The sequence below is a fragment of the Haliotis rubra genome, unplaced genomic scaffold, assembly GCF_003918875.1.
Source record: "Haliotis rubra isolate DU_JTF1 unplaced genomic scaffold, ASM391887v1 Scf58, whole genome shotgun sequence".
Lineage (NCBI taxonomy): Eukaryota > Metazoa > Mollusca > Gastropoda > Lepetellida > Haliotidae > Haliotis > Haliotis rubra.
The window spans coordinates 2303424-2319732 of NW_025767279.1; the positions used below are offsets into that span (position 1 = coordinate 2303424).

A 16309-nucleotide genomic window follows, 5' to 3' on the forward strand; every position below is an offset into this window, starting at 1 on the left:
TATCGATATCCTGTGGTATTTGTGAAATTTAAAGAGTTACAATTCTTATATTTTCATTGAAATGTTTAGTATATATGCTAGCACTTTATCAAGCATCTGCACCGGAAGTTGAAACCCGAAGTCAACTCTGGCTTCACCAATTCTACAAAACATCGCGTCAGATCCCGTGGAATGATAGAAATATGGTCGGCACGAGGGTGTGTTGGTACTTACTGGTCTGTTGTTGGGCAGCAGATCCAGGAGGACAGCATACAGACAGCGCTGTACCGACAGGTGGGGGTAGTAGGGAAGGGCTAGCCCCTCACAGTTAGTCTTGCTGTTACAGTAGCAGATGAACAGACCCAGGTAGGTGAACACACGCACCAGGTGCATGATCTGGTCCTCGTACAGGTTGCTCTCCTGGAACATTGGTTAAAACAGTGTCAGTGTTGTCAACATGAGGCAGTGTCAGTCTTGCTAACATAACTCAGTGTCAGTGTTGTCAACATGAGGCAGTGTCAGTCTTGCTAACATAACTCAGTGTCAGTGTTGTCAGCATGAGGCAGTGTAAGTCTTGCTATAACATAACTCAGTGTCAGTGTTGTCAACATAGGTGAGTGAGTGAGTTTAGTTTTACACCGCTTTAAGCACTATTCCAGCGATATCACGGCGAAGGCAAACAGAAATGGGCTTCACACATTGTACCAATGTGGGGAATCAAACTCGGGTCTTCGGCTTGACGAGCGGAGGCCTTAACCACTAGGCTACGCTACCACCCCGTTGTCAACATCAGGCAGTGACAGGGTCAGTGGTGTCAACATCAGGCAGTGTCAGTGTCAGTAGTGTCAACATCAGGCAGTGTCAGTGTCAGTGGTGTCAACAGAAGGCAGTGTCAGCGGTGTCAACAGAAGGCAGTGTTTTGGGTCAAGATGACGGTCTTCTCACTTTTAAGACGATTAATGAGAGATCCCAATATGATCACTTCAAGGAAACACTTGCATTATCTGGCTTAACTCGATCGGTGGTCCCAGCATTGGTTTTACACATTTTACCCATGAAGACCTTGTCAGATGAGCTCACACTACACACCAGAGCCACTTCATGCTATAATATGGTGAACTAGTTAGAGGTGGTCTTTGAATGACAAGCTCTCCATCAGCTGTTTGGTCTAGACGTAAACCGGTCAGGTTGTCAACCGTGAAGGCTTGATCGTGCTAGACCCTTTACATCGCATTGAGACATGACAGCACAGGAAAGCCAACAAATTTCACTTCCTACAGTCTGTTTTGTTTCCTTTATTTGTTGTTTGTTAGGGGCGGTGGGGTAGCCTAATGGTTAAAGCGTTGGCTCGTCACGCCGAAGACCCGGGTTCGATTCCCCACATGGATACAATGTGTGAAGCCCATTTCTGGTGTCCCCCGCCGTGATGTTGCTGGAATATTGCTAAAAGCGGCGTAAAACCAAACTCAGTCAGTCAGTGTTGTTTGTTGTTTAACGCCACACACAGGAATATTCATTCAACTGCATGACGGCTGTCTGTAAATAACCAAATCTGAGCCAGACATTCCAGTAATTGACATAATGAGCATCGATCTACCCATTTGGGATACGATGACATGTGTCAATCAAATCAGCGAACCCGTAAGTCGACTCTTACGACAAGCATGGGTTGCCGTTCCGACCCTCCTCGTCTTACAGGTTGACGTCCCTTGTATTCACCGTACTAAATGATTATATAATGTTCCGACTGGGAAACATGTGTACATGTATAGGAAGGATATCAGGATAATAGCTGATAATAGCTGATAATAGAATGAGGTAATCTATTCAGAAATCACTCACACCCATTACAGCCAGGAAATGAGATTATATACAAGTTCTCACAGACCAGCTCACCTGCCACAACAATGGAAGAAGAGACTCCCTAATTAGACCTTCATGAGGTATCGACTCCAGCACCTTGCACAGCACCTGAGGATCTGGACGTTTGAAGCCAGAATCTTTGGGCCAGAACCTGCACGACTCGAACCTGAAGGCTTTCTTGTCGTCGTCGACGAGGCAGCAGCACACGGCGTTGGCGAGGACGCCGGGGTGGACACAGATAAACCGGCCCGTCCCCGCGGTCGGGATGTTGGAAGTGGGCTTGTCGGGAGTGTTGGAAAGGGATGGTGTCATTTTGAAATCGAGCAGGCCTCCCTGTAATGTTGACAAAATGTGGATGGAAATGAGCTCTTGCACTACGTAAATTATATTTTTAATGGAGGCTGTTGATTGCTTGGAAAAGACATACATATTTCATGTACTAATGCAATAACGGCGACATGTTCAAAATATCAGCAACTTCATCGATATTGCTGACATCAACTTCATCGACGGTGTTCTTCGTATTAATAAAAACATTAACACTGAAAACAACCATTAACACAACCGATTTGACAGCCATTAGAAAGTTACCCTAAACACCACAATTCCTTGTCGTTCGTTGAAACGTCAACACCGGGGGTTAATCAGGTATATAGATTCTATTGGAAGTTAAAGGCATAAGAGTTTAAAAAATATAAATGGATCATTGAAAATCAGTGGGGACACAAGAAGTTCGCCAAAAGGGTCAGCATGATTTGCTCTTCTGGAAGAATATGGATATTAGTGCCACAGACCCTTTATCTTCTCCATAGATGAAATTATCATCTACGTGGATGATATAGTTTTTGACTTAGCACTAACATACTTCCGTGATCGGTAGCTCGGTATACTCCATAAACATATTGTGCAATAGTTGGAAAGGAAACCCGAACAATAATCATTATCGAATTTCCACTCACTTATCCGATACAAACACGGGTCTGTGATTCGTCGTGATCAGTTGCTTTTTCAAAATTGATTTTCACAAAATTATAGTATTTTAAATAATCTATTCACATTGATAGCGACAGTAAGGGAATTGTCAAATGGCTTCAACAAAGAGATAGCTTGCTTGATAGTAAGTGTATATATGTATGTATGTATGTATGTATGTACGTACGTACGTACGTACGTACGCACACACGCACGCCTCTCAGAAACTATTGATCACTGGATTGTCTGGTCCAGACTCGAATATTTACAGACCGCCGGAATATTGTTGAGTGCGGCGTAAAACTAAACCCACTCACTCACTCACTCACTCAGAAACTAGGAGGTGATTAAATGATTAGTGATATGGTTTCAAATATAATATGTAAACAAATTTATATCAGTTCACTATGTTAAACATTTTGAAATATAAGCCGTTTATGTTTATGATTTTATCTTTATGATTTTACTGAAATCCATAATTACTTTCAATAAAATATACAAGTTTACACCTGAATATACAAAATATGCATAATAAGACTAACAATTGTTTGAAGGAAAGCAGTATCCTCCTCGAGCGTGTCATCGCCATCAGGACTCAGCTGATTCGCTATATCTCGAAATTGACCCCATGTCAGCAGAACGAGATCTCGTTCTCGCAGCTTCAGAATCTCGTCGTACAAGGAGATGGTGCTGGGTTTGATGGTCCGGTCCAGGTGCGGGAACTTCACGGGGTCCAGGGCTGTTTGGAAGATGACCGTTTTCAGTTCATCGATACCCTAAGTGTGAAATAATAAAATAGTTTATGAACCAAACGGTAGCAAACAAAAACAGCGACGAACGCCGCCGGTTACGTTGACACGGGACCTGCCAGGTCCAAAGTTGTAATCATCAATTTCCAAATTTCATTGGTTCGTTTATCCTTACTTGAAATCCTAACAGGTAATCTAATTATAAGCTTTAACATACCATGGAACATATTATGCTAACGATACGATCTATAGAAAACACCTGTTTTAAATATAGGCAATTATCCTAATTAAAGTACATGGTATTTTCAATGATGTTTTCGTTTTTGAAATGTTAAATGCTTTCTCTATCAAATTATAAAGATGATTTTTTGGAAAGAGTTTAGAATTCATTTCAGACAAAATTAATTGGTAAAAATACAGGGTGGTGCTTATTTTATGCACAGATGTATATATTCATTTTGTGTTTCTCATCTCCCAAATCCACCAAGTAAGGGAGCTTTAAATACAAAGAAAGATCAAGCTGATCTTGAACTATTTTTAAAATACTAAGTTAATACTGTACTCAGAAGGCAAAAATAATGTTTCATGGAATTGGCAATCTTTTAAATGAATCTTTTCAATTTAAACCAAGGAAAGAGTGTGTTAAAATAGTCGAAACAACGGTGTTAGCATCTACACCATAACGTCGCATATATACTGTAATAAACAAGTTGTATATCCATAGAACTACACACACACACACACACACCCCCCTCCCCCCTGTTCATCAGACGAACTTTTAAATGTCATTCACATAAGAACGCCAATTGTTGTGATTGAGGGGAACATACATGATGTGAGGAAAAAGGAGGGATATTCCAAATGGCTGCTTGGCCGTTTTGCAACCGAAAAACGCGTACGACGCTTTTATTACTCATGTCACGCTCTAACCACAAAACCGGTAAATCTTTCGCCAAACTGGGTTCATATGAAAACAGTTAAGACGTGTGTGCAGTTATTTTCTGTAGCATGCACATTTTAACCATTTAAAATCACACAAATAGGTCTGAATACATAGATACAGTTATGATACGATACTAGCCACAAGACGTCGTAAAACCACGATCAGATCAGGGCTGACTCGACGAAGAAATCGAGATAATTAGCAGATTGGGTTTTAGCATCGTTAATGTCATATATTCAACAACACAAATTAAATTTTTAAAAAACATGTGACTCGTATAATGCTCAACAAAGGATTGCATAATAGCTTTGGATTTTTCCTAATAAATCATATTTACCATACAAAAACTCATTCCGCTGTTGATATGAGATAAACGTGTCGCGTGTTATCAATGTTGGGTTACCAACTTAAAAAAAATACTGTCGGAAATAGAAAAAAACTGTTTTTTCACATTTATCTCTACAATTTATGTAAAAGTGTGAAATAACTGTTAAACTAAGTTCGGCTTAACTACAGTGTCAGTGGTAGGGAGATAGGAAAATCAAAATTAAAGGACTTTACTGGAGATTAGTGAAATGAGCAATGCGGGTTTTTTATAAGTCCAATGCGACTTATTTGGAACAGACCATGGCTTTATGAAAATTAGTGTGCGATGATATTGTATTACAATGGACACTTTTTAAATGCCCATTTTGAAATAAAGCTTAGCTTCATTATAAACGACAGCTGACGTAAAAATAATAACTTTTATACTGAAACTATTAAGTATGTAGCTACCATGGAGTCTCACTATCACTATAAAAAGAAACAGGTAGGAGGGGTGGACTCAAAAGCAAAACCAGTACGGGTATATTGAGACATTTAATACGTTGAACTATGGCTGATTTAAACTTTTTCTATGGGTATCACACTCTTTTATATATCTCAACATAAACCTTATGAAAGAAAGACACGTAGGATACTAAGATGTTAATCAATAAATGAGACATGAAAACACACATGAAAAAGCCCTGTTGTGCCTCTGCTGACGTCGATGATGATGATTCTGAGATTTTACGTGCGCTTTCCGACATGATGCGCATTTCGCACACGATGTTGACTTCGTTCTCGGCGCTGTTTTATAGGTGTGGTTTTTTTTAACTAATTGGTTGTGACAATGTCCATGTCCCTAATAAGGTCCTTTATCAGCAGGTGATAACTGCCAATCAGTAAGTGTCTAATATGTGAATCTCACGCTCGTTTTGGGGTCACAACAGGCAGCCGGCTATATCAACCGACGACTCAGCCAGACAGTAACTGTCCAATTAGTGACCCTCGAATCATTAGGTGATCAGAGACCGGTACTAAGCTTAATCGCCAGAAACTCCTGGTCAGCAACTGACCGATCGGTGACCTTATAAGCCTCCATCAGATCATTGAAACAAGAACTCATAAAAACAGCCTTTGAGATATTATCACAGATCGGCAAATGTCGATTTCGCATAAAAAAAACCTACCCCGCGAGTCCGTACAGCCTCTGCCCGCTGAAAACTGTTACAATTACTCGCATACATCACAGACATTTACAGTAACTGGCAGATATCATGAGTGACAAGCATACAAATAAACATAAAGCAAGACTTACAGAGTTCTGTTCAGAGTCCTGATCCACAAAGCCTTCGTAACGTTACGACCTGTCGTAAACGCTATAGTGTAGCGTAGGCTTACGAATGTCGTAGCGCTACGAACGGTTTGTGGATCCGGACCCTGAACCGTGAGTCACCATACGGGTCACACATGATACAGCAATATAATTATTTCTAATTGCCTACCGATAATATTTTAAAGAAAAAAACTGTTTCTGTTAGACTTAGTCTGCGTGATTTGAAGCCCCCGACTGATCAGTCAGAATGTAGACCTCTTCAAATTGCTTACCGGAAACGGTGAAAAATGAACTGATATTTCATTTCTACAAATGTATGGTTCCTCCTGTGATTAAGCGGCCGTCAACTCGGCAGTTTCTGTCAGACGTAGTTACTGTTATTTGAAACCTCCGGGGTATGGGGATATGAGCCTTTGATAAAATAAATGATAAGCATCAATTTTTAAGCTTAACGACGGTTTGAACATTATTTCTGTTAATACGATGTGTCAGCTTGCAGTTTACCTAAATTATATTTTCACGTTTACATCCGTTGTACATCCGGGTATGGCACCGATTCTGACAAACTATAAATGTCAGAATCAGAATGAAATATTGAAGCACACCAACGACTAACGGATTTGTTAATTCCCCTGGGTTGCCTTCTAACAAAGGCATGCAACCGTGTTTCCCAAGAGTTTGGATGTTGTAACACATTCCTGTACATGTTACCTGGCCGTCTAACGAGCTGACATCGTACACTTTGGTTGGCACGTCCTTGACCTTCATGAGGATGGCTTCACACACCTCCATCTGAGACTTGACTACAGGGTAGGTGTCGCTGTGCCTGTGACGTGTGTCGTTCTTCTTGCTCTTGTTGGCCGACTCCGGTTCTTTGGCGTGCGCTTCTCGTGACAACAGCCTTCAAGAAAACAGTCGGACTTACTCACAACACCGGGATCATTACTTAAAGCGAAACAAAACTCAAACGTTTAGTCGTCCATTTTATTTAGCCCGAGTAACCACCGGACGCCAATTAGCGTCAGCGACTCAAAGAACTGGGTTTAGGACCAGCCATGTAGTGTCAACTACAGGAAACCTGCAGGAATCCCCTTGAATTATCTTATTTGATCTGGTTATGAGTGAGTGAGGTTAGTTTTACGCCGCACTCAGCAATATTCCACTTATATGGCGGCGGTCTGTAAATAATCGAGTCTGGACCAGACAATCCAGTGATCAACAGCATGAGCATCGATCTGCGCAATTGGGAACCGATGACATGTGTCAACCAAGTCAGCGAGCCTGACCACCCGATCCCGTTAGTCGCCTCTTACAACAAGCATAGTCGCCTTTTGTGGCAAGCATGGTTTGCTGAAGACCTATTCTACCCCGGATCTTACGGGTCTTGATCTGGTTATGCTTACCATAACCTTTCAATTTGTAAATTCGTATATGTGTGTAAATGTGTATACAGTTATGTACTTCAGAATACAGCAATTACGTGGACGTATTATTTTTGTAACAATGTCCTAAAAACTGTTACGTATTCAGACAATTGCATACAACGAAACAGTTACGACTTCCCATCTTTTTAAGCAGTTAGTGATGGCAGCACTCGGATTTTCTTGACTATGCAACATTACTCAATAAAGTCCACCACTGCCTCTGAAGGTGTCAAGATATGTACCAGTCTGTATTTCGGATTTGGCATTTCGTGTGTCTGGAGTAATTATTCAGTGCACAATACTGATTAGCGGTTGTCTTATTTCAAATGAGTTACTTAGTAAAGTTATTTCACACTGTCTTATATCACTTGAGTATTTTCCCATTATCTGATCTCACTTGAGTTCGTCTATCTCCTTCAGGACATAGAACCTCCAGTTGTCCAGGCTCGTCCTCAGGGAGTCGAGAATCTGTTCCCCTGACGGCAGAGTGGCACGGTTCCCGTCGGGCGGAGATTTGTCCGCCTTTGTACTCGCAATGATCACGGTGCTTCCTGGAGCCTGTAATAACCATTTTACATTGATTGAATATACAACCAGTACACGTCTTGCAGGACGTCTGCATAATCTATATACAGCCTGAATAACAGCCTAAAGATCACAGATTGGCGCTAGTGTGGTACTGGTGACCACAGCGCTTCCTGGAGTTGTTGAATAATCATTGAGTGAATACACGACGAGCATACATCTTGCAGAACTTCTGCCTATAGGTTTAAACAGCTTTACTTATAGCCTAAGGTGTTGGTATTGCATTGGGATGGGCGAGTTCTTGAACTGTCAACGGTATCGTAGATATCCCACAGCGATACTAAAACATTATATCACAGAGAGGGCACATATGTATGAAAGCGATCTATCGAATGCATCACGGTTACTTCACGGCGATATCGCTATTACATCTGCATGATCACAGACACGTAACATTCACGGTCCGTAGCACATAAGTTATGACCGAAACTAGTTTGTCATCATGTCGTAAGTAGTAGTAGTTGTTGTGGTTTGTTGTTTAACACCGCACTCAGCATGTGTTCCATCCATGTGGCGGCGGTCTGTAAATAATCCAGTCTGGACCAGACAATCTAGTGATCAACAGCATGAGCATCGATCTACGCAGCTGGTATACGATGACATGTGTCAGCCAAGTCAATCAGCCTGACCACCCGACCCCGGTAGTCGCCTCTTACGACAAGCATTTATTGCTGAATTCTAAACCGGATCTTCACGGGTAAGTAGTAGTAGTAGTAGTAGTAGTAGTAGTAGTAGTAGTAGTAGTAGTAGTAGCTTGTATCGTCAAGGATTTCCTCCAGGGAAACAACGACAACGTGCTACCTCGGCCTGCTCGGTCACCTGACATGTCGCCAATTGAGCATTTGTGGGACCGTGCGTGACCGGTGATTCCCGGAACCAGACAATAGCGTCTTCAGGTTCTTCAAGAGGAATGGCGAAGAGTATCTCCGCACGTTATCAGGCGTCTGACATTTACAGCACAACGCCAAGATTAGATCTATATTGATGCCCGTAGTGGAGAACGGAAATCGCTTTTGTAAATATTCACGTTCTAATGATTGAGATAGGATCGAAACATCTCTCGCTTTAAGGCCTTCCGCCGATTTTGATTTTAACGCTGATTAAATGAAACTATGGTCTTCATGTCGACCATACATCTCATTTGCATCTTTTTTCAAAGTTTTGCGTGGTTCCTGAACGTTATGGTTAAAATATCATTTGGTAATGTTTCTTTTCTCTGATAGCTCAGTCATCATGTCTTAAATTCGGTGCTCTCACTATTGACCACTGGTTGGGATACACTGAAACACCACCGTGAAATAACCGAAACATATTATTGACCAGATACTTATGTACAAAGTCACAACTAACAACAATGACGCTGAACACTTTGAATGTCCGTTTTTCTGACAACGCAATGTCCTGGTGAATAACCTAAGGCCAGTTCGTGGTGGAAGAATCCTAAAAGGCGATTTAAGGAAGAGATTAACATTCCAGGATTGGCCGGTGATGGACTCCGTTAGGATTACACAAACTTCACATATATATTGGGTAGTTTATGGTAGAAACTGTGTAAAATGTATTTGAAAAACATAAAATGTGCAAGAGAGACTTCACGTGATGATTTGCCCATTTTCAGTATAGACACTGATCTTTATTCAGTGAATGACACTCAGCAATTGTCTTGCCATTGCTTGTTTAGCTGCTTAACGCTGCTCTCAGCAACGTGTCTGTTACATGGCGGATGTCAGTAAATAATCTAGACCAGACAAACAGGTGATTGGCATCATGAGCATAGATCTACGAATTTTGGAAACAATGGCATACAGTTGTCTGCGAGCCTGACCACCCGATCATGTGGGTCGCCTCTTACGACGAGCATGGGTGGCTGAAGCCAATTTAATATCTTGTAGTAAATACGGTACGTGGTGGTTGTAAGCGTTGTTTTCGTCCCCCAAAACGAGTTACCAGACGAAGGAAAGAGATGTTTGCCTGACTTGAAACACAATTGCTATGACTGCCAGCTTGCCTGAAACCAGGCCCCGTAATGCCTCAAGTTCAGATTACCCAAGTCAGATGTCCGTTTCGGGAATGTACCAGCGACGAGGAAACCAAGATCGATATGCTCCATTCGGTTTTAATACAATAAACATGGCCGTTTGTATGATTTGATCTGATCGTTCATTTGTCTAACTACTCGCCGATTTCTATCTGGCTTGAAACAGACCTTCGTTTGATTCCTTTGTTAAAAATAGCGACAACACTGGCCATCTGCCACATGTATCAGTGGGAAACGGGCCCGTGATGTAACTGATGAAGTGCTGTTACTGCATCTGTCAAGCTATGTCCAGGCAGACACCAGTGGTTCGATTAACAGACATTGGCTGCAAACGGGATGCCGGTTTCTGCTGACCACCACAACGTAATAGCATTGTTGAAAAATGTGGCGCTAACGTGGTATGTTCAAACCACACTCCATCAGTTCAGTTGATAAGGCAAACGCTCAAAGGCTCTGAACAACTTGGCTTACCAGTGTCTGCTGACCACGACTGTGCTATTGTTGAAATAATGCCTAACGTGGTATGTACCACACTCCATCACTCGTTGAAATCAAAAGTCAACTCTGACTTCTTACCAGTGTAGACTGACCACGACTGTGATATTGTTGAAATATGGCCTAACGTGGTATGTACCACACTCCATCACTCGTTGAAATCAAAAGTCAACTCTGACTTCGTACCAGAGAAAGTTACAAATATCCCCGTCTGAGGTCAACCGTCAATGTATAGAACTGTGCCTGAATGTCCTTTGAGAAATTACCATTTAGACAGCGCTGAGAATTCAAACTATTGCATAATTCAAGCATTACCATTTAGACACCGTTGAGAATTCAAACTATTGCACAATTTCAGCATTTTACAATATATTCCGCTGAAACAATGAGGTCCGTTCCATCACAGCCACCACATTCTCAATCAATGCCATCAGCGGAACAGACAAGTGAATTCCATTACTGGAACGGTAAAGGCTCCTGGTAATGTGCCATTTCAAAACCATTACCGCTCATGTTCCGTGCACATACAGTCTCAGCAGCCTGAGCAGACCATTATACCACAGATAAATCAGGGATTAGAACCCGGAACTACTTAAACACGGTTTGAGATTACACATCAACAGCATCACTGTCAGAGTGATCCGGAGAGGGTTTGTTGGGTGATCGTGTCAGTGACAACCGCTCTGGTAGGTCAGCAAGTTTGTTGGTTTGTTTGTTTGCTTGTTTGTTTGTTGTTTAACGGCGCACTCAGCAATATTGCAGCTGTATAGCGGCAGTCTGTAAATAATCGAGTCTGGACCAGACAATCCAGTGATCAACAGCATGAGCATCGAACTACGCAATAGGGAACCAATGACATGTGTCAACCAAGTCAGCGAGCCTGAAAACCCGATCCCGTTAGTCGCCTCTTACTACAAGCATGGGTTACTGAAGATCAATTCTAACATGGATCTTCACGGGTCGTAGGTCAGCAGTCGAGGGGTTCGCGTTGTTGTGATTGTTGTTGGGCTGTAATATTGTCTGTGTTTTGTTCCTTGCATGGAATCACGGGTTAAATTGTCTCCAGAGTGGGTCAACACATATACAGCTCCATTCTCTTCCCACAGAGGTTACTTCTCATATCTTCCTACGTAACCTCTGTTCTAATACGGCCACATTTCCCGGTTCTCGTAAAATCCCCTAGCGGCAAAAGATCGCAACACGAATTATCTCCCCTCTTTCTATCCAAACAGAACACGTGTTACATCGACTTAGATTCAACTTGACTAACACAAGCAAATGTGGGGCCACAAATATCCCCCATCTGCCGGGGACTTGTGTTGATGTTACACACAAGACGTGTAATGGCTAGCTTGTCCGTTGTCAACGAGGGCGATGGAGACGCCACTGATCCGCCATAACATGACTGAGTTCTGTCTAGAAGAAACGTTTGCGCATCGCGCAGGGGAAGAGGTTTAGTTTTCTCGAAGCATACGGAAATTACCGAGGCCTTGCCAATGATCACTTTTGAAACAGCGTCGCTGATTGCACAACTAAATCTGATTGCCTCCAATCACGAGTCTTGAACGCTCACACCATGAAAGGGACGTATTAGAACAGAGGTTGTGTAGGAAGATATGACAGGAGTAACCTCTGTGGGAAGAGAATGATGCAGCTCTGTCAGTCGGTATTAGTGGTAGATGTAGTAGTAGTGTAGTTGTAGTAGTAGGAGGAGGACTACTAGCACTAGTAGTAGTGCTTTGACACCGCACTATGAAGCTACATCTGTAAATTATAGCGAATGGACAATCAAGGGACCGAAAGTATAATAAGCGAAATACGTCACAAGGGTTAGGTTGACCAGCAGAGGTTTCTAGCAAGCCCAGGTATCTTTGCATCTCCATGCAACAATAGTAGTAGTAGTGAATGCCATAGTAGTAGACGTAGTAGCAGTAGTAGTACTGGATGCCTTAGCAGTAGTAGTAGTAGTAGACGACGTAGTAGTAGTAGCAGTAGTAGTAGTGGATGCCTCAGCAGTAAACGTAGTGGTAGACGTAGTAGTAGTAGTAGTAGCAGTAGTAGTACTGGATGCCTTAACAGTAGTAGTAGTAGCAGTAGATGTAGTAGTAGTAGTAGTAGTAGTAGTAGTAGTAGTAGTAGCAGTAATAGCAAACCGAAACATGAGTGTCATTAACCTATTCAGACAATGACCTACTTTTCAGCCGATCCGAATTTTCTCATGTGAAAGTGAAAATAGATATAACAAACAACTATGGTTAAACTGAATTCCAATTTCTTGTTTCATAAGAAATGGTATTTACAAATGAATTTTAATTTTAAGATTTAATAACATCGTATTTCTATATTTTATGGCGAGGTGTAGGCAGCATGAGCTTAACTAAGGCGTCACAGACTGCCCCTGTTTGATGAGGTCGTACAATGATTCACCAAGAATCTGACTCACTGGTTACACCTGTTATGTGTTTTTTTGCGGTTATTCAATGTAGTTCAATAACGTACAATGTGATTGATATAATATCAAGTCCGTACCAGACAGCCAAACTTTTCTAGCGGGAGAGCCTCGTTTGAGATTTCCACGATTTCCAGGTTTCCTTTTGTCAGAGCTCGCTGTACGACAGAGCATGCTGCACGACGTGTTTGCAAGGATTAGGAGCGTAGTGATTCAATATACAAGTGCTTAGATGTATCAAATAATACTGATTAATAATTATGTATCGAGTTAAATGAATTGGTCTCAAAATTCTGGACTGGTTATTGTACTAAGTTGCGCAATAGGACGGAACCCAGTCAACAGGAAACGAGACTGTTGTGTAATCAAAGTTTTGACTTGACTGGATGCCTTAGCAGTAGTAGTAGCAGTAGCAGTAGCAGTAGCAGTAGCAGTAGCAGTAGCAGTAGCAGTAGCAGCAGCAGCAGATAATGAAATAACTCACGGCCTCCTGGATGCTGGTGTAGATGGGGAGGACACTGTCGCAGCTGGTGTGGTCCACCCTGTTGTAGAGGAGGAGGAAGATAGACTCCCGGGTCAGGTACATCTGGTGGGCGTGTTGACACACCTGCAGCACGGTATACGGTCGTCAGAGTCATGTACAACACTGGCTACATTGACGTTTGTAGAAACACTGACTCCGGCCGCTGGGACGACTTTCGGTGTATTACATTATAAGAGCCATAAATGAATTTGCATACGATAAACAAAATGTAAATATCAGCTGTGAAATGGGGTTTAACGTCGGGTTCACGATTATAGCAGTCACAAGACACAGATACACAGACGCACCTGTCTCCCTGTCATATCCCAGATCTCTATAATGAGGTGATGCTCTTCCCCGCTCAGCTTCCTGTCTAACAAGCTTTCTGGAAACATTTAAACATGAGTCGATGTGAGCTTTGACAACAAAGAAACCCTGGGCTCGATTCCCCACACGGGCACTGTGTGTGAGGCCCAGGAATGTATTGTACAGGTTCTTGTCCTCGGCGCACACTGTACCAGCCCAAGTCCTGGGCAGCGGTTTACATGATCGGGTCATATTCGTTGTGTTTCACCGATGTTGTGTAAATTGGATCTAGTACCACGCAACATCTTTAATAAAAAAAATATTTTAAAAAATGAAATAATTTTTTTTTTTTTAATGACATTTAGAAAAAAATCTTTAATAAAAACCAGGTGTATTAAAGACAATGCATTTGTTTCCCCTGCTATGACGTTTTAAATGTGTGTACTTATCCTGTACAAGCTGAGATATGACGGTAATGTGTTAAACATACTTTCATCTCACATCCATGACAAAACTACAATACAAGGATATACATCGTGACAGTGTAAATAGCTTCTTTATAGTGTCACGTCGCACTTAGAGTTATTCTAAATTACAGTGACCTATAAATAATTAGATCTTGACCAGACAATCCCGTGACTGATATTGAGAGCAACGATGCACCCCGTCGGGACACGTGGCCACACAATCAACCAAGTCACCATACCTCACTAACCGATCCATCTTGTCGCCTAGTACGAGAAGCATTGGGCGCTGGGGACCTGGAATCTACAGTGTACATTGTAAACAAAGAAGTTGCTATCCAAAACATCGCATGTCATCACTCATTCCGACTTACGCTACCCCACCAAAGATTGAACATATTTAGTAACGCTTCCACTAAACTTTTGAAAGGTATAAACTAGGCCTGCGCCATATAACCGGTTTACCGGTATTTACCGGTTCAGACATGAAAACGATACGTATTGCGATACGCTGATCGAAACCGGTATTTTGACATGCATTCGGAAAACTTCGTAACACTCGGAAATCTCTTTGTGCCAAATATTATTCACATTTTTATTTTATCATGATTAAAATTTGTTATTAAAGCTTAATCAAGCCTAGTGATTTTGTTGTGTTTTTGCTCTATAAATCAAGAATTAACTCGATTATAAGTAGTTTTTTGTTTAAAAATACTTCATGCAATATATTGCAATACATATTGCAATACATGCTTTCGCATTGCAATATATCGAAATATGAAAATTCTCTGCAATACCCATCTCTAGTATAAACCCAAGTGCAATATTGACTGTAAACTGTATCTCCATCATGTACGTACCATTATGTTTGGATGTCTTGAAGGGGTACCATAGCTCCACCTTGACGCCGTCCGTGGGGTTGTCGTTCAGTTTGGGGGTGGGGCCGATGAGGGACTGAACCAGACTTGTCTTACCGCAGCCAACATCGCCCATTACGAACATCTTCACTCTGAAAATACCCGTAAAGGTCCGGGTTAGAATGAACCTTCAGTAACCCATGCTTGTCGTAAGAGGCGACTGACGGGATCGGGTGGTCAGGCTCGCTGGCTTGGTTGAACATTGGCATCGGTTCCCAACAGATCGATGCTCATGCTGTTGATCTCTGGATTGTCTGGTCCAGACTCAATTATTTACAGACTGCCGCCATATAGCTGGAATATTGTTGAGTGCGGCGTAAAACTCAACTCATCCACTCACTCTGAAAAAATTACTATAAAGAAAAAGTCGTAGACAGGGTTAATAATTAATTACGTTCAAGCACTAGCTGACACTACTTAGTCACCATCATGATCACATGGTAAAAGACTCTTCCCTTTGTAAGTACTTGCTGGAGATGATCAGATGTCTGACGTGATAAAGATGAACATTGAACATTCACTACTCGTATGAATAAATGAAACAGGAACGGAGTAATCATACACCCTTGTCTCACCCCCATGCGACAAACTAATGTACCAGATAAATGTTTACTTGGACGAACATTCACGAACAGATTGTTCCCATGTTTGTATAATAGCTTCAGTTGAAACTAACTGTGAATGGAATATAAGGACTTAGAAAATCATTAAATGATGCATAAAACGCAACACCATTACGCAAAAGGCAACACGGTAGAAATTCTAACAGTTATCAATAGCCGAACAACAACTCTCCTTTCAAGGCGCCGTACTGTGACAAATGTCGGATCATGTTATTGGACCCATTGTGATGTCGTGTACGTAACCTGGAATTGTCCCTACTGCTTTACCACACCAAGATGACCCCGATACCCATCTGTTCCGGACAGTGTCCAGAAAGTCCCCTCTTCTTCCCAAGTC

General features: G+C 41.9%; 1 protein-coding gene across 1 annotated transcript in view; it reads right to left on the bottom strand.

Moving 5' to 3' along the window:
• The window catches only part of LOC124254744, a 40040-nt gene that overhangs the window by 10573 nt on the left and 13158 nt on the right, over window positions 1-16309 (bottom strand). Inside the window, exons 3-10 of the mRNA XM_046688588.1 lie at window positions 15293-15441; window positions 13971-14047; window positions 13624-13746; window positions 7970-8130; window positions 6860-7049; window positions 3357-3590; window positions 1876-2175; window positions 214-399 (exon numbers count right to left, since the gene is read on the bottom strand). Coding sequence (XP_046544544.1) covers window positions 214-399; window positions 1876-2175; window positions 3357-3590; window positions 6860-7049; window positions 7970-8130; window positions 13624-13746; window positions 13971-14047; window positions 15293-15441 — 1420 coding nt within the window. The remainder of the gene's footprint in view (window positions 1-213; window positions 400-1875; window positions 2176-3356; window positions 3591-6859; window positions 7050-7969; window positions 8131-13623; window positions 13747-13970; window positions 14048-15292; window positions 15442-16309) is intronic.